Genomic DNA, 19620 nt, shown 5'->3' with positions numbered 1-19620 from the left:
ATCACTGACTGTTTTCACATTAAACTAACAAAAGAACATCAACCTCTAACAGCTGCTAATTTTGACATACTTTAAATTTAGTATAGTAGCCTATATGAAACTTTTTATGCTAGAGTCATATTTGTTATATGATTGGCAATTGTTTATATAACTAATGTAAGGAATGCTGTCTGGTACCTCTGTAAACCGGGACTTTTTTTAAAGGTTTGGGGAAAAATGTTGAGCAGTTGATGGGAAAAGGCGGGGGGGGGGGTCTGGTCAACGACACTAACTTACATCTGTTGTCTATACCTGCTACAGCTGGAAGCTGATTGGCTGATGGTGAAGAATAATATGTAACAACAAACCCAGTTAATCTAGCGAATGATGAAATGATTTTAACAGCACTGCAACCTCTTTCACCCACATCAGTCACATTTTATATTACCTGGGTAATGATTAACAGAAAATAAAGAGCAATTAATGCATGTCATTTTCTCTCTTTCCAAGTAACAGCTGGTATTCAGTAAGTTGGGGGTTTAGGGGACTGTTTTACCAAGCGTGTTAGTTTGGAATATTTCTTTGGAATGTTCTCACTGCTGATTACTTTAGTGCAGTTACCTTTGAATAATATAATTCAATGAATCTGGTGGCAGTTCAGTCTCGCTATGATTCATTTTCATATTTGAAACAAAGGCTAAAATAAACCTTGAATGTTGTACCCATTTAGGCTTTGATCACAATGACATAAACTTCAATATGAGCTTGTGCCCAAATGAAACTGTCCAGTCTGGTGACAGGGGAACCTTTTCTTTGAGCTTCACTATCTGCCTGAACGGCTTTACTGGGCTTTGTTGTTCCTATGACCCAAGGTGTTTATTGGAGTGTATAAAAACTCCTCCTGGAGGACTTGTTCTGTTATGGTTTTCTGTTTCTCTAAGCACTTGCCATGTGCATCAGCCCATGATATTTCTTAATGTGGTTTTGCTGTCAGTGGTACTGTGTAGCCCAGAAAAACTCCCAACTGCTCTCATCTTGACACCGTCAATTTCTCCTCTAGTTTCTTTTCAAAGTTAACCCTTTGCATTCTATTTTAACCCTCAGAAAAAAAAAAACACTGCAGCAATAAGGAACATTTCTTCCCTGAAATGTTCACATTGCTAATTTCAGTATCGCCATCTGCTGCATGTAATGCATCATAACAATCCAGCTACCCTTTTCTAAAATAAAATCCATCATGCTTACAAAATCTCAGCAACATTCTGCACACATGTATGCAGCAACAATGTAGAGCTACGGTTTAAGATATTATTGCACTTAATCAACCACCTTACCAGCCAATCCTAACTTCAGCCATGTTGCATTCATAATGATTCACCCAACACAACCCCAATGAGAAACCAAAACGATTACCATTTAATATGGATTTCTCCAACACTGCACTAATTAACCTAATTAATTTACCTGCTCACCCTACAGGGGGTGTACATCCTGGCTTAGACTATTGTTAAGATACACAGTTATGGACTTCTACCTGTGAATGTCATTAATGTAAATGATGGAAAAAAAGGCAAATACTGGGTCACAGGAAGCATCTAAGCCATAGCGGTCAAGGGGTGGGAATTTGAGAATTTGAAGAACCGCACCCCATGAGTAAAGATCCACTGTTTAAAGGAGCAGTAGACTGAAACGTTTTGGAGCACATTTAACAATCCTCTCAAATTGCACTTCTACTGGTATAGGTCTGCAAAGACTTTCAAAAACAGTGGAGGCAGTGCGCAAGATTCACATGACTGCCACCCTTGAGCTCATTAGCTTGGGTAAACTTGCTGGGAAGGTCCCCAGAGACCAATGCTGCTGTAGTTCTTAGATTGCTGTCTCGCTTATCTGAATTCTGCTTTGAAAATTCAGTCACTGTCTTTGTTCTCTCTACAGTATATAAAAATGTGACTGATAAACAATTGGCTTCCAACATGAAAATATGTCATATAACATTTTGGCAATATAACATTGCCCATTAAATGTGTGACAATAGTTTTACAGCAAGGTTTTATAGCCCTGTTTTATAGCTTATTAAAAATGATAACATGGCAAAATTGTCATCCTCTTCATTTCAGTGACCAGTGCCACATCACAGGGTGTGCATTCCCATATAAAAGTGAGCCACAGTAAAGCTGCACTGTAAGTTTGCAGTTTTCCCATGCTTTTCCCATGGCTTTACTACTGCTTCCTGTATTTATTTAAGAGACTCTCTGGGGTTTACAATGCTTACCTTTACTTTATCATGTTTTCACTATGCTTTATCACCCTTTGCTATGTTATTACCATGTTAAACTTTTACAAGGGTTAAGTAACACCAAATGCACAGCTAAGGATCAGGAATATGCTTTACATCTAAGTGGTATATAACTGCAGGTAGTCAATTAAATTCTGTTGCTTCTAAGGCAATGCAGACCTGCATACGTAACATGCCATGAATTTTGATCAAAGAGATTATCGTATGCTTCAGTGATTACCTCCTGATTCAGTTGTGAAAGGGTATTCTGATTAAATGCTCCAAACAGGCAGATTTAATATAAAGTACTATGTTAGCTTCACCTCAGAGGATGCAAATGTCCATATAGTATGTATTGGATTATTGGCCCTATCCCTGTATGGCAGCTGTTCTTAGCAGTTTAGGAAAGATTGTCAGTTTAACTCCCAATCACTTTTGGATATTTCAAGTGTTATATATTAATGAGTTGGTTAAATGTCAAGGCATTCCAAAAAGAAATACTGTTGAACAGTTTGTGGAATGCTTTATGCACGCAACAAGGACATTTAATTAAAAATCAAAATTCTAGAAAGCAGCAGAACCAGGGTTACGGTAACTAACCTAATGTTCCCTTTCAATTCGAAGATGACCACCAGCAACATTAGGGATGGGATAATGTATACCAGAGCCGTCGCGAGGAAAAAGGAATGTCAGCATACAAGAGACACATCAGAACCGTATAACCAAAGGTTAGCGATGTGAGTGTACAACCTCAAGGACCCTTGTGCCTATTGAAGGCAAGAAAGGATCGACCACATTCAAGCATTAAAACCTGGAGAATGTATGCAGCGTAGTGCAGCTAGCTGTTGTGCATATATCGGCCAGCAAGGCTCCTCTGAAGAGGGCCCAAGATGTAGCCAACCCTCTAGTAGACTGTACAGCTACTCTCTCAGGTGGGGGTAAACCAGCACTGTCATACGCTGCAGAAACTGTGACCGCAATCCAATGCGGCCATCACTGCTTCGAGAGGGGCTGTCCTAGGGTCCGTATCCCATGACAGATGAAGAGCTGGTCAGAATGATGCAGAGCTCTTGTCCTATCCACGTAACCGCTCAATGCCCGCACCGGGCAGAGGAAATTCAATTTTGGAAATACTTCCACTTATAGACGTACAGCAACGTAGTGGAGTTTGCCCTAGCGCTTTCCAGAGTACCCACAACCACGTTTCATAGCCCTAGGACTGTCCAGCGGTCCCGTTCAGGGGTCAGACCCATAATTGGAACCTGCCAGGTTCTGGATGCCAAAGAGTGCCTCTCGCCTGACTGAGGAGATCCAGGCAAATGGGGATCACCCAGGGCTGGCCTTGTATGAGGTGGCATAGAATCGAGAACCAGATTCTAATGGGCCATCGAGGGGCCACTAGGAGAACTGTCTCTTTCTCTAACCGGACCTTCTCCAAGAAGGTCAGGAGCAATGGTACTGGTGGTAAAGTGTAAAGGAGCGTCCTGAGTTGACCTCTGAAGCAGTGTAAGGAATATCACAGGGCCGAGGCAAAGAGATCGACCTGCACCTTCCCAAACCGTTCCCAAATGCACTTCACCACCTGAGGGTGGAGAAACCGTTCCCAAATGCACTTCACCACCTGTGGGTGAGTCATTGCTCTGATGGATTCACACCCTCCCTTGACAGGAGGTCCACTACCCAGTTCGCCACTCCGGGAAGATGCATCGCCCATAGGGACAGCAGGTTCTGTTGTGCCCAAATCAGAAGCCTGGAAGACCATGCGATGCAACCCGGGGAATTGAAGGCCTCCCTGGTGATTGACATACACCACCACTGATGTGTTGTCCATTCGGACAAGCACATGTTTCCCATGCAACACTGGAAGGAAGTGTTCGAGAGCCTGCACACAGATCTCCAGATCAGCCTCCTGGGATGAAAAAGGCTAAATCAGAAGTCACTGGTGCCGTGAAAGCAGCAAGCCAGCTTTCAGTCTGAAAGGCAAGGGAGCTGCACTAAACTCAGAGCTCTTTTTTCACAATATGCTCAGATACCAACACAGGGGGGTCTTATCTTACCACCTTCAGAGGCAAAAAGAGAAATGGCTTCCTCGGTATGACAGTTTTAACCCCTCGGTAGGCAGGACCGAGGGCGTTATCCCAGGAAGGGGCCTATCAGCAGCTCTGGTACAGAGAGCTCAGAAAATACCTATCATAGGCAGGCATATTCCATACCTAATGTGGTCATCTTCGAATTTAAAGGGAACTAGCTTCTGTATAAAACTGACAATGGGTGCATTTCCCTTCTATGTGTTTGCCAGCTTCAAATTGTAACTCCCATGCTAGAAGGTGGTCATGGTGTGTTTTGTATTGTGGAGTCCTTTTTCCTAATATAAATGATAATTGCTTTTCAAGAGTGCTGTCGAAAGCATTTCTATAAGGCACAGTTCTGTGTTTAAAAGAAGAATCAGCCATGTGTTTGTATTTGCCTCCTACAGTCAATACCTCTCAGTGGTGCCCAATAACATTGTTAAATTTGTAAATCATGGGGCCCAGCTCTTGAAAATATTGAATAACTGCATGTATCCATTTCTCTGAGGACAGTCTGATGATGGCATTGACAGACCAACAGGTTTTAATAGGCATATGTGGCTATTGAGCTGCCCATGCATTGCCAACCCCTTTTCTGAGGACATCACATTCCATTTGGGCTGCTCTGGTACAAGCATGCACTTCACTTCTGATTTATACGATGGTAATGCTTATTTGGTAGAATATCTCTGTGAGGCTGCATATGATTCACAGTACCCTCAAACTGCTTCCTCCCATTACCCATGTAACTGTAGTATTCTGTAGTTCGAACAATACATTTTATACAACTTCTAAGTTTTTCAGGGTTTTTTGTGTGTGTGTTTTTAGTCATATGGACTAATTGTGTTTTGTGGACCAATTGGCCACAATTAATGAAGATCAGAGTTTGGTATTTGCTTGTGGTGATCCATTGTGTACAATCATTAATCAACAACTAATTGGAGTCACATCTATGTGATGATAGGAATATGTCTGAATATGTTGTGATTGTTCACTTAAAAGAATAGTTTGCATTAAATACAGTTGGATTACATCTCTGTATATGTTGTGTTTGTTTCCTTAAAAGGTGCATCAACGCAAGTAAAACAAGGCCAGTTATTTGATGTGTTTCCAGTTCATAAGACTATGTACAATTGTCATAATAACAAATGCTTTTTTTATGCTGAATATTGTTTGCAGTGTTTGCTGGAGAGTAGTGTGCAATGAATAGCCTGTAAAGGCAATATTTCTCTACATGAAGTGTACTGTGCATTTTTACTCTTTAAGATAGATAGCATGTTGCTGTTTCTCTGGGGTGCTTACTGCAGCAGATTGCTTTTTAAAACCATTTAATCACAGCACAGCTACATTTGTTATTTTTATGCTTTAAATCTGGTAATAGAAATTAAAATTATTACTTTTTTCTTTATAGACTTGATTTGACGCTGCTCTAGAAATTTCATTTTCCATGTGTATTAAAAAAAATATCCATTTACTTTTTTAAAGCAATTTTACCTCACTGTTTTCAGCCATTATGTGATAAAAAGCTGCATATTTCACTTTAATTAGTTGAAATCTGTTTAGGGTGCTCTCTAAACATTTCTCTCCCAAGATAAACTGCAGCCCTGGTTGGTATATACAAATCAATGAAAGGGTAAATATATTATATGAGTTAATAGCAGGAAATTAATAAGGGCTTAGTGGACACAACAAACAAGAAAAGTCAACATTAGAGCCCCACTCGTAAAACTGTATAAAACAAATACAACATTATAACACATTTATTATTGTAAGTAGAAGGGGCCCTTGTTTATTCATGGGTCTCACTATGCTTAAAATCCCTGCAATGCACTGCATTGAGGTGCGCCTATAAAAAGTGTGCTTGATGTTGTTTTTATGTAGGCAATTGTAAAGCACCATTACACTGGTACTGTATAGAACAATATCATCATATTGGATTTGTGCATCTTTTTACATAGCACTAGCCAAAAACACAATTCCATCTGCCTTTGGGCAAGGCGAGCGAGGCGGCCGCTAGCGCCCCCACTGTTTAGGGGGCTCCGCACTCAACCAGACTTCCGTGAGATTTAATGTGTTTGTTACGTTCGCGCAAAATGCTCAGGGGTGCAAATTAGGGGTACATCACATAAGGCCAGCAACATTAAATTCTGGCATCAATAGACATGTTTACATTTTTTTTTAATTGTTTTTTTATTCCTTAGCAACCATAGATAATGGTAGTTTCTCATTGGGTCTGGACTAGTCATTAGTCACATGACCAACCCACACTCATAATCCACCAACAGAGAAGATTCGTGTCATGTGGGGAAGTGGTAGCAAACATGTCACAGCGCACGTTTACACAGTTCTCAATTACATCTTTGTTCAGCAAGTCAAAAAGACTTAATAGGTAACAATACACTGTAAAATAATGTTTCGTTGTTGCAAGCCACTTCATTACCATGAAAGTAAAGCTTTGCTAGTTTGTAAACACATTTCGTTGATTAAAAAATGCTGACGCTTTGGTTAGATACATATACTCCCGGATTTATGTTAAAACCAAATCAATTGTTGCAGCTAATGTAAATCTAATCCATTAATATCTTCTTTGAGTATTCAAATCAGAGGTGTGAAACTCAAAGAGGAAAAAGCCTTAAGATATTATAAGACAATTTACTACAGAGTACTGAGTGTTTGACTGGCCTCTTTCCAGCCAAGCAAGTAATTTAGACAGGCACATTCTGCCTTCAGTCTTGTTTTAATGTGTTGAACATTTATAAATAGATCAAAATAATTAAACACTCAAACCCCAAGAATTTGTTTAAATCAACAATTGGAATCTCCCCAAAAATTGTTATGACTGGTTTCCAAATTGCCATGCATTTAGCTTTTAGTATATTTGGTTTTGAGTCCTGGATCAAGATTGTTTTCTTTTTGCATAACAAAGTCTTTCCATTGATTTACAAAGGCACTAAACACAGTGGCTGCATAAAACACACTGTCTGGAGAAAAGATTGTCACATGAAATAAGAATTAAGAATTAATACCAATTGTAATGCTTTCAGCCAAAGCAAAGACAGTGATTTGCTGGCACCCTGTCTAAAACCTGAACATGTGCTCATCAAAGCAAATAAGAACAGAAACAACAGAAAGTGCTACACAAATAATATAGGGTCTAAAATATCTGACAGATAATAATGTTTCATGGATTCATAAAGAGCGAAATGTGTCAAACACATCCCCATTGAGATCCTCTGTTCAACTTCCACCCTACAGGTTGTTACCAGTCTTGGTTATTGTGAGGTGGTTTGAGACATTCCTCTTTGTAAATGATGCAATTCTGTTACTTGTACTAATAGTCCTGTTAATTCTACATTAGGGATACAACTTTGCAGAGCTATTAACATGTGTCCATCTTGTTTAAATAATACATTCAGCCCCCTACTCCATTATGTAAACCACCAAAAAAGCACGTCAGCTGAAATGTCCCAGGTGTACAGTAAGAATGGGCATTGTGAGACAACAGTGTCTGCCAGCAATCATGTGAACACCCAGTTAAACTAACCACAGTCTATTTGAGGACATATCAGAAGCTGTCTGTCAGCAGTTTATGGATACAGCTCAATTTAGAGGCCAGTGGTGTATTGATCTGTATTTAATGCAAACTGTGCGGTTACTGTATTTTGATTTAACTTTCACTGTCAAGGTAAACCGTGTACCAATAACCAATAGGTCGTTAATTAAATTGAGTATTTTTTTCTAATTGGTTTTGTTATTGGATGCTGAAAGTTACTGTATTTTTATATATCTTTCTTACGGCTTTTATAGTTGTGAAGGTCATTCATACTGTACTAAGATATGGATAACCGTTAAAATCTTCGTATGTTAGCTGTTGCATACTGTTACACGTGACATTGCACACAAATGAATATAGGTAATGTTATGCTGTAGAATATTTTAGCACATTCAAACTTATTGAATTTTGGCTGCTATTATAGGCAAGGAAATGTTACTATACATACCTGTTACTATACATGCATCCCTGCAGGCAACTGCTTTAAACAACCCAGCATGCTTTGTGCAATCTAGTATGACTTTCACAAACAAGAACCTCTTAAGTGACCTGATGTAATTTGTGTGAAAGGCTGTCTTCTTGCAGACTTTAAATTAAATTACTGATGGCTAATTGTGTGACTGCATGCTCTGATAAATGTGGAGCAAGCTTATGTGTGGCACATGTATTTATTTTGTTACAAACCAGTATACTTACTGTTATCAACCATGATTGCAGTATGACTTAACAGTGTCATTAAATGTTAAATTAAATAACAGAAATCTATTGTATCAAATAAAGAGCATTAAAGTTGAAAATAGAGACTTACAAACATATATTACCACTATAACATTTTGCATTACATGTTTGTTTTTTTTTGTTAAGTGTGTGAAAGATAAACGGATTTACAGATTTAGACTGTCGCTCTGTGTTACTTGCTGGATCCACCAACAATTAACAAAAAAAACACTCCTTTATACAGTATTCAGATTCCATATGCGGAACAGCAACTAGCACAGAACAGTACAATAACCATGGATAATTAAACTGCAGTCTAAAATAATCCTGCTTGTTAATTTCACAGAACAAGTCATAAATTCTATTTTGTAAAGCCTCTGACACAGTGGTGAAAACAAAATCAGTTTTAAAGCCCCATTCCTGTTAAAATTTAAAGTCACGTGAATGTTGTCTATACTCTTACATTATTCTAATTGCTGTAAACCTGTGCTAGGGTTGCATATACCAGCTGGGTTTCTATAAAAAGACCACTGAATGTGTGTTCCAATTACCGGCTCCCCAGCAGTTCCTGGAATTAAGAAGGGGCAATTAGCAGACAAAAAAATATAATTCTAAGTCATTCTTTGTTAAATTAGTACAAAGAGTGACCAAAAAGTGTATAATATGATGTAAGTGTGTTTAAAGCCTTAAAGGAGTATTTGCATAAAAATGAATCTCTCTCAAAATGACAGAACACACTACATAGGCCCCAAGTCCCTTTAGGCCATCCCACCTCACTATGTAGATTAGACTACCACAAGCAAAATACAGTATACATTTGCATACAAGAGACAGTTACCACCTGTCCTGGTTAAGAATAGAAAAATAACTCCTTCGGCAATCCTATGATTACAGTGCTGAAGTGTAATGCATGAAATCACTGCAGCAGCCCCCTTATTAGTATTTGGGAAAATTAAGAAAAAGCTTAGATTTTTTTTTTAGATCTTTGTAGCAGTTCTTTAGCGCACATAGAGAAGCCACCAGTGTTAAGGTTTCTTCTCTTAATTTGGGTTGCCGCTACTGTACATGAGCCCCTGACCACTGCGACTCTCATTACTTGTTGCAACATGTTGATGCTGCAGTACAGATTGTGGTTCATATTTACATGCAGCAGCTCATGTTTGTATTCCATGCTGAATGTGATCTGATTCAATTCCCAAGGGCCCACCTCCATTTGGTTTATCTTCCCATGCTATAATACAGCATGCCTGGTTTGCCTTATTTAGCACCACATCATTAGCCAGTACTCTGTGCCTTCTTAATGATTGCATCTTGGACAGTAATATTGATGATATGCACTTAGCTCTTCAGCCTAAATCAGAAAACCCCCTCATGCTGTTTTCCTTCAGAAGCCCAGCTTCATACTAAACTCAACTGATTGTGCTCCTTTTTAAAAAAAAATTAAAAATTTTTTCTTTCAAAGTTTCAACTGTTTTTTGTAATGTATTGTTACCCTCAACATATTTCCTTGTCTTCACTGTTTATCTTACCTCTTGTCCAGTGTCCACTGCATTTACTGATTCAATCGTTCAGTGTCAACACCAGATCACGCCAGGAGGCCTTCAGATACTGGTCTACTTGCTATCCCTAAACTAGCACTCGGTTCACAAGGTGTATTAAGGACCCTTCTTTCCTTCTTTCAAGACACATATTGGAAAGCAATATGAATAATGTAATCAAGCATTTTCTTACTGTCCAGTCTAAAACATGTGCAATGTTTTTGTATGCTCTTGCATGCAAATTCCGATTGAAATATCAAAAACATCGTGTACTTCTTTTTAACATAAATATATCTTTCAGCCCCAAGGAGGTCATTTAAAATGCTTTTGAAAGCAGTTCTTGCATACACCACACATTTAGCCATATCACCTTTCCTTTAGTCAAGTGATCCAGCAATAATTCAACAAAGCTTATGTCACAATAGCTCCTTTCAAATTAGCCTACATTTATTCAGTAAGACAACAGCGCATTCATATATTATATATATATATATATATATATTTATATATATAATATATATATATATAATATATATATATAAAATAGCTTGCTTTTTATGTCTGGTTTCATTTCTTTCTGTTTTCTTGCTATGTTTATGATAGCAAATGCTGTAGCCTTTGACGTTTTGGTTCACAGTAGTGAATTGGTTAAACATTTCTCTAGAAAAGTGTTTAAAAGATGTAATGTTTTAAATAATAATAATAACATGCATGCTGTAGATAAAAAATAAAATAAAAGGTTATGTATATGCCTTTGCTATTGAGCGTGCAAATAAATGATATGGTGTGACCACTTTGATAAGACCGCATTAATTATTGACCCACAAAAAATGCAGGTGATTGAAGAATGTGACCTTGAGACAAAAATGTTATTCATTTTAATGTGTAGGCTTGACATTGAGGTGGTACCGCTATCTCAAGCCTTCCATTAAACTATTTAAAGTTTGCTTTTTGCAAACCTGTGACAGGGTGATTAATGGTAATAATAAAAAATAAATGGTGAGGGAATTCATAGCCTGGATCCTTGCAAACTAGTTTGCATGCAATGCACACTACCTACAGCAATACAGTAGTATATCCCCAAGCTGTACTGCAGTGCATATTACATTTGTATTGTTTATATACAGCAGGTATAAGCCATTGTGGCCCATTTTCAAAAATTTACATTGCAGCAAACGTGGTACAATATTTAGATTTTTTTTTTTCTTTGATCAACCATCAGATTCACAGTAAAAGAGCTTATGTTTCTAAATTGCTTCACAGTAATCAATATAAGTTGTAAGTGTACTTTAACAAAAACTAATACTGTATAATAGAAAAAGCATTAGTTGTCTCTAGAAAAGTATGATAATTCTCTATTTGTGCTTAACAAATGCATTTGACTTTGAATGAGAGAGAACACAGCAGATTCATTCCTACTGTGCTGTGCCTTTGCCATTGGTGTCACGTATAGATCATATATTGCTCGCTTATTCACTGTTATTGTCTACACTTCAATATTTACCATGGTTACTGTGGTTACCAATGGCTTAAAAAACGACAACATAGAGTTGTAATTTATTTCATCTATTGTGGTTATAAAACTGCACCAATTCAGAAATTCAGCTTTTACAAGTGGTTTAAAAGGGATAATTGTGCTGGGGCAATTTAGTAAGCATAGCAAATTAGAACTTAAGCAGGAAAAAATTAAGAGAATAATAGAGAACAGAAATAAGTGGGTAATAAATTACTGCATATGGAATTCTGCCTTTAAGAAGAAATATTTTATTACAGGTAGTTAAATCCTTCAAGGGAACATCAGCATTATCAATGAGAGCAGGATTCATGAAATCTCTTTTCTTTGTCATTACACTGCTTTGTAGTTCAAACAATGAAGGATATGTAGATTATAAAATAATGGAAATTTGCAAGCGAAATTAGCAACTATAATTGTGTTTAAGAATCCATTTATAAAACATATATCATTGTGTTATTAATGAATAGCGTAGAATAACAGTCACACTAACAGTATCATCCTTTTTGTGTTTTTAAGAGTGAGTAGTGGGGTTCCGAAAATATAGTGTTACACATCCACATGTGTTGCTACAACTGTTTAAATAATGTACCTGTAATCTCTCTTTTCATTATTAACATCCTGACAATGTTTTACACTTCTAATTTTAAAATCTGCTTCAAACCTCTTTTCAAAATGGCTGCTCTAGTGCACTGGGTTTGAGATCTGTCCTCTAAATCACTACAGAAAGAGCAATTTAAACAAAAAAAAAGCATAACAAGTTTCTGGCTTTTCTGTTCTGTTTGTTATTGCTGTATTACCTGTTTGACAATGTGGGCAATAATCCTTACACTATCAGTGCACTAGAGCGGCCATTTTGAAAAGAGCTTTGAAACAGACTTTAAAGTTATACATGTAAAAAGTTGTCAGGGTGTGTGGCAAAGTAGGCTTAGAGGGGCTTGGGTGGGGAGGTCAGCATCCAGGATGCAGTACACAGACAGAGGTAAGGAGCTGAAACGGCGGCAGCCGTTTAGTTACTAAATAATAAATCAAAACACTTTTACAAAACACACAAAATAAATGGGCACATTGGCCAAAACAAAACGAACACAAACAATAATAACCATTGGTAAAAAACGAGTACCTTTCAACTTTGTAGCATTTGCTCTCTCTTTCTCTATATTTACGTCTTTCTCCTAAGCTTTCTTTCTCTAATGAGCCCGGAGTGGGTTCATTTGTATTCTGTGGCTGGAGCCTTAATTACCTATTAATCATAAAATGACCTTATTAAGACTCCAGCCACATTCCCATGAGATTTATAATAATGGAGATTTAACCCCATCCACGGCAACTACGCTATACAAGACTGGCTTTTTTGCCAGTATCAAATAATAATAGGTTGGTCAAATGAAATTTTAGATTTCAACAACAAACAAAAAAAAAGGGTTATTATTATCAGTTTTTACTTAACTAAACATATGTAAAATTAAAATAGAAAAAAAAAGAAATGATTTAAACGTGTAAAAATGCTTTTTTGCGCACCAAATCCTGCTAGGGTTTTTTTCCGGGCGGCCATCTTGGACTTGACTCACTCTATTGACTTTAGCTTTCCGAATTAAAAAATAAATAAATAAATACAATACAATATTTCAACTTTTCAAAGAAAAAGTTTACTCCAAGCTTGGTTGTGTTTTTAAATTGAAAGTCAGTTGTTCTTTTAATGCAACAGCCTGCTCCTAAATACGCATCTCTTCCCTCCGTCAGGATTGTCCAGAAGCGTGGCACACAGACACACGTGGCCGTACAAAAAAATAGAGAGGGGTCATTTTTATATGCACGGGTTTTGTATATAATTGAGCAAAACATAACATATTATAGCATGTTTAGGGGCATTTTTATTTGTAGAAATTTAAGAAATTATAACTATTCTAGTTTTGCAATATATGTTACAGTATTTGTTTAGGGGTCAAAAGTCACCATAACAATATTTTACGTGTTAAGAATTTGTAAAGAACATGATGCTAAGTGCATTTACCACTGAAAAAGTAGATAATGTGGTTATTTATATATAAATAACACATTTAAGCTTTTTTTTTCTAAACGTGTAAATTGTTACATAATGGCAACTTTGTATAGATATATTTAACATAATATTTATACTTTATACTAATATTTATATGGTTAAAAATAAGTATTTGATTAATATGCAATTGGCCATTTGCTTAAGCTTAGTTACATGTTAAAACTACTAAGTCTAAAAGGAAATATTCAACATATATAGGAAATATGAGCTCAAACAGCAGTCTAATGACACACACACACGCTTCAGTGGAAAATTGCATATGAATTAAATACTTAAAAAAAATAAGGATGAAGTTATGATTTAAAATATCACAAAACACATTTCAAGGGTCTATCATTTTGTCTAGCAACGGGAAATACATATATTTCGTGCATAAATCCATTGGTGAAAATCTGTACATCCAACTTATCATTCTCATTTTATAGCAGAATTAATAACTAACTATATTCCTCAGTCCGTACAATAACTACTGATCTGCTCCCCCTTACTATTCGCTGTCAGAATGCTGGCATCTGCCTGGAATCTTTCTCAGCCGCTGTATCGGAGCTAACTAAATAATATGACGGACGGTCTTCGTCCGCCCTCACATAAAACACAATATAACAGTGATAATACAAATGAAAATAATAATCATACATAGATAAATAAATATACACAAAGGGGTGGTCACTCCATCACAGGGTGTTAACAATGAAAAGAGAAATTCCAAGTATCAGCCTTGAGATTTTTCTTCTTAGTTACCAACTGTTGAGTTTCCATAAACATAACATGCCACTGTGTAAGTCATTTAAATAATAAAGCAGCACAGTACTGTACACTGCACTGACAGAAAATATGCTGATATATAGTACAAAGAACTAAAAGTGCAATAGCAAATGAAAGCAAGAACATGTACTGAAAGGACTGTGCTGTAAGTTTGAACATAACATTATTATTAGGTTATTGAATGCATACTTAATTCATATTTTATATAAAATACACTTTCAGATCGTTTCATAAAAAAAACCAAAAAAAAAAAAACAACAACAACACAGTGTTTAAAAAGCCTACAGTCAAGAAAAAAACAGCCTAACAGACTTGCCTTTACAAACAATGATGATTATTCTTCTGAGTACAGGCCCTCCAAACTCTTTTAATTTGAATATTAATAGCCTGCCCACCAAGCCTGTTATTACTGTTGAATTGAGCAGGGGGCATTTCACCATAAGATGTACAGTATACAACCCGATATCTTCACAGACTTGTTTATAGTAAAATACGTTAACTGCAGATGGACAATAAAATAGAAAAACATGCAATAACCCTGTCAGTATTGTGCAGGGGCCGGGCGGGCTGTAGGACAGCATGGATGCAATGTGATGCAAGACTGTAAGGTGTGTCCTTTTTTCAGCAGCGATACATGACCATTTCTAAATGGAAGTTGGGAATAGAAATATGCGTGCAGTGAAGTGTTTTGTCCAGAGTGGTCTTTGAGTCATCACTTTTGAGATTTTAAAGGGAAGTTTTCATGGTTCTTTCTTTGAAGTAGGCAATGCCAGTACTACTTCTTTTTAATCTTTTATAAGAGCTAAATTTGCCAGTGCCAAATAAGGAAATAAAAACATACTGGTTTCCATTGTCTGTAGTGTTAATATCTGAAGTCTGTTGACTCTGGAGAGTAACTTTAAGACAATGTCAGCACTCTAAAACACTCCTTTTATCTGCCAATAAATAATTATAGACAGCTGAAACAGCACAATATAAATGACCTTGGGTGAAAGCTAAATCTGCCTTTGCTGCGTCATGTTCTTTAAACTACCTGCCACAAATAATGAGGGGCAGGTGGGACAACCATCAGGCATGGCTAGCTCTGAAACACCATACCTGATTTGGATGAGAAATGAGTTGACAGTACCTGTCATAGACACATGGAGACTGCAATGCAATCATAATTTGAAGTAAAATAGTGATAGCATATTATTCTGTACAGTATAAATTCATATTTCTGTTATTTGCTGTTATATTTGGCATGTATTGGACTCTAGGGAGTGGGGACCAACAATAAGAAACGGTTAATTCGGCAATTACATTATATATATATATATATATATATATATATATATATATATATATATATATATATATATATATATATATATATATATGTGTGTGTGTGTGTGTGTGTATATATATATATATATATATATATATATATATATATATATATATATATATATATATTTAGCTAATAGAAATATCTATCTTATTGGTTTAACGTTTTAAGTAATGTGTGCTGTTTTATGGAATGTTACATCATATCTTAGCAGACATGATATTGTTGGCAGTGTTATTAATAATGATTAAGTCGGGTGAAAAAGGGTTTGAACTTTTATGCAGATTTCCCACAAAAGGTAGAATCATTCCTAAAAAACAACATTTTGGGTTGCATCTTTTGATTTTGTAGTTCATTGTAGTAGATTGGACATGTCAATTTGTGTGTCCTACAGTACCTACACTTGTATTGAAGAATAAAAGAACATTAATTCCAGGAAGGTATTTGAATCAATGCCAAGGAGGGCTGACCTAGATCAACTGTGATTAAATCACAGGTAGCAAGGTTCTGAGAAGAAAGTAACTGAAATAACATTAGAACTAATTCCCCCATCCCCTGCACAAAAGGAATAAAAGTCATCTTTCATCTAACTAATTTTCTCCTTGTTCCATTTCCTAGATTGTCTTTTCGTGACTGATTATTTTACCCGGACGCCTCGAAAACTGAATGCATTCCGGTCATTTGCCAGTGTGGAGCTGTTCCATTTTAATATGCCTGATGACACCGTGGTTGCTGTCTGGAACCTTATCACGTTTAAGGAACAAGGCGGCACGTTCGGAGACAGCTGTCCTGATCGTAACGTCACTGTGTGAGTATGACCTTTTTAATGTGCTACGAATGTCTAGAGGGAGAAAACAGCTGAAAAATAAAATGAGCGACTGAAACAAACATGTGGAATTGTTTTGTACTTAAAAGTAGGAAGTCCTCTGTGCTAAAGTCTCACTCTGAAAGTTGAGCAACAGTCTTGAAATAATATGCTAAAATGTGAGATGAAATTCCAATGCCATATCTCTCTGTGATGTAACAATTTGTACAATTTACACAGACATAAAAAAACGGAATCTGGTCAGATATACAAAAACAGATCTAAATCCTATTGCAAAGTGACACTGACATGAATCTAAGCCGACACGAATCATTAAAGTCAAATGATAATCAGCATCATTCTTAAGGACATTCTTACATACCATAAGCAATGTGCAAATGTGGCAGATGTAGCAGTACTGTGATATCTGGTAATTCAGATATTTTTCTACACCATTACTACACTCAACGCTCCAGATAAGCTACGTACTGGGTGTTTTACACATTGAAAAAAATATGAATTGGTAATTATATTCAAATTGAATGCATACAAAATATGCATAGCAGTTTTGCTGCACAGCTTGAGTTTCCATGTTATCACCCTTTGTCAGTGGGGGGTTGGGGGGGGGGGGGGAGGATATGCCCCCTCACTTGTTGACAAAAGAAACACGTGCCCAGCAGGAAAAAAGCTATAATCTTTATTTGTGGTTATGATGTGAATCCTACATAAAAACGAGGCCCTGATTATATCATATAGAATCTACCTCACTATCTGTCTGATGCTACTATTGAGCGCAGCTATTCTTCCCTCACTGACTGAAAATATACCTACGATTATCCATGACTAAGGCTGTAAGGCTGTTTTTTCATGGTTATCAAAGACTTCACGATTTCCGTTAAATTTTACTTATTGCCATGTAGTTCCCTGTGAAAATTCCCATTTCTGACAGGATAGTGTAAATATATGTATTTTTTTATTTTAATTTTTTCTTCTAAAGGGGACCATTCATGTGCCTGTTGTTATTTTTACTTTTATGTTTTTATTTTGTTTGCTAATTCACCGATGGTGAAAATAGAACGTCTTATTAAGGCATGACTAAATCATTGTGAAAAAGACTATGGATTTTGTCAGGTGGAAAATAAGGAAAGCTGTATGTATGTACAGTATTTATTGAAAGTACTCATGACTTCAAGGTAATGTTGCATTTTACTCACCCAAAGTACATTTTACTCATTGTCTAAATTGTAAATTACTTAATGACCAAAAACCTTATCTGGAGCTGGTCTGGTTTGCAAAGCAACATGTAAGTCTACAGTTTTGGGTGCTCTTCTGCTATAGCAAGAAAATACTGGACAGAATTGCTGCATGACATACTAGAAATAATAAAAAAGCGAAATAAGTATTTCCTCAAGATTAAACATATATGTATTCCTAATTTTGGCAACCTCGGGCATTCTATAATGTGTTCTAGCAGCATCAGTTTTTCACTCCATCCTTTTATAATCTGCATATCCCTTTCTTGCAGAGGAATTAATGATATATAATCCAAGTTGTTTTAATGGTCAGGAATGGGTTTTAAGCATCCCTGGATAACCTTGACAGCATTCGGAACCTTACTGCAATAATGGCACTTATCTTTTTCAAGTGCATGTTGGAAGAAAACTGTCATAGGAAAAATATGTGTTTCTTTTTCATCACTATTTTGATATGGGACAAGCACTTGATCGTTTATAATAAATATTACCTGCCGCAAATATTACTGGTGCAGACAGACACACTCTTTATTTCTGTCTCAGTAGTGATATTCACAGACATGAATGTATCTGCTTTTTTTTATTTAATTTTATATAACAAGCATAGCCTAAGGCTGAGAGGAGAGAGTGTTTGCTGCCGCTTCTCATTTTCTACATTTTTGGTTTTAACTTTGTTTTTGCTTAGTTTAGTTTGTGTTGGTTTTTAATAGTTATAATTACAGTTTAAGTTATATTTTATTGTTTTATTTTTCATTTATCATTTCTGGGTAATTCTGTGGCGATTGCTACTTTTCTCAGATCTGGGGCTCCTGTTTGTTGCTGGGGTTTGTGTTGTATCCTGCTTGTCTTCTGGTTTGCTGTTCCTGCAGTTGTATCCTGTCTTGCCCGCCTGCCTGTCTGGCTGTGTTGTGTGCTGCTTGCCTGCTGGTTTGTTGTTCCTTCGGTTGTATTCTGTCCTGTCCTGCCCCACCTGCCTGCCTGCCTGCCTTCCTGCCGCTGTGGTTTGTCTCCTGCCTGCTGTCGGGTCTTGCTGGTCCTGTGGTCTGTGAGCTGCCCTTGCTGCCTGCCTGCCGTTGCGAGTTGCTGCTGTGGTTTGTCTCCTGCCTGCTGCCGGGTCTTGCTGATCCTGTGGTCTGTGTCCTACCCTTCCTGCCTGCCTGCCTTTGCGCATTGCTGCTGTGGTTTGTCTCCTGCCTGCTGTCGTGTCTTGCTGGTCCTGTGGCCTGCTGTGGCTTGATTCCTGCCTGCTGTCAGACCGTGCTGCCGCAGCCTGCTGCTGTGCATGTTGTTTTGCCTCAGTCTTTCGCTGCTTGCTGTTGCTGTGGCCGGCACTGGCTGTGTTGGCTGTCTGTGCTATCGGCTCGGGTTTGCTTGCTGCTGCGGCAGATGGCTGGTGAGGACAGTATGTGTGCTGTGGGATGGCTCTGCTGCTTTAGATTTACCAGTGGGATTTTCATTAACTGAACTTTAATTGGTCCTGACTATTGATCATGATTTCTTACTCTGTTTCAAGGTTATTGAGTCTTCGACCCCTCACTTCTTTTGTTTCTAAAAGTAAGTTATATGATATCTGTCATAGCTTGGAATTTTGCGCAGACGTCCTTACCGTAGGCTGTCCTAGTCATAGACTGGTTTACAGTAATAGTTCTATCTGCAATATCAGTATTATTTGGTCACTTTGTCGTCAGTGCTTGCCCAGGGTCGTGGTATTGATTTTGGCTGTCTCCGCTATCTACCTAAAACTCTGATGTGTGCTTTCTCAAA

General features: G+C 37.2%; 1 protein-coding gene across 1 annotated transcript in view; it reads left to right on the top strand.

Annotated features, from left to right (window-relative positions):
* Window positions 1-19620, top strand: part of LOC121300384 (transmembrane protein 8B-like) — a 110387-nt gene that overhangs the window by 26072 nt on the left and 64695 nt on the right. The window contains exon 2 of the mRNA XM_041228966.1: window positions 16417-16606. Coding sequence (XP_041084900.1) covers window positions 16417-16606 — 190 coding nt within the window. The remainder of the gene's footprint in view (window positions 1-16416; window positions 16607-19620) is intronic.

The sequence above is a fragment of the Polyodon spathula genome, chromosome 2 (assembly GCF_017654505.1).
Source record: "Polyodon spathula isolate WHYD16114869_AA chromosome 2, ASM1765450v1, whole genome shotgun sequence".
NCBI classification, from domain to species: Eukaryota; Metazoa; Chordata; class Actinopteri; order Acipenseriformes; family Polyodontidae; genus Polyodon; species Polyodon spathula.
This window is presented reverse-complemented; position numbering and strand designations above follow the sequence as displayed.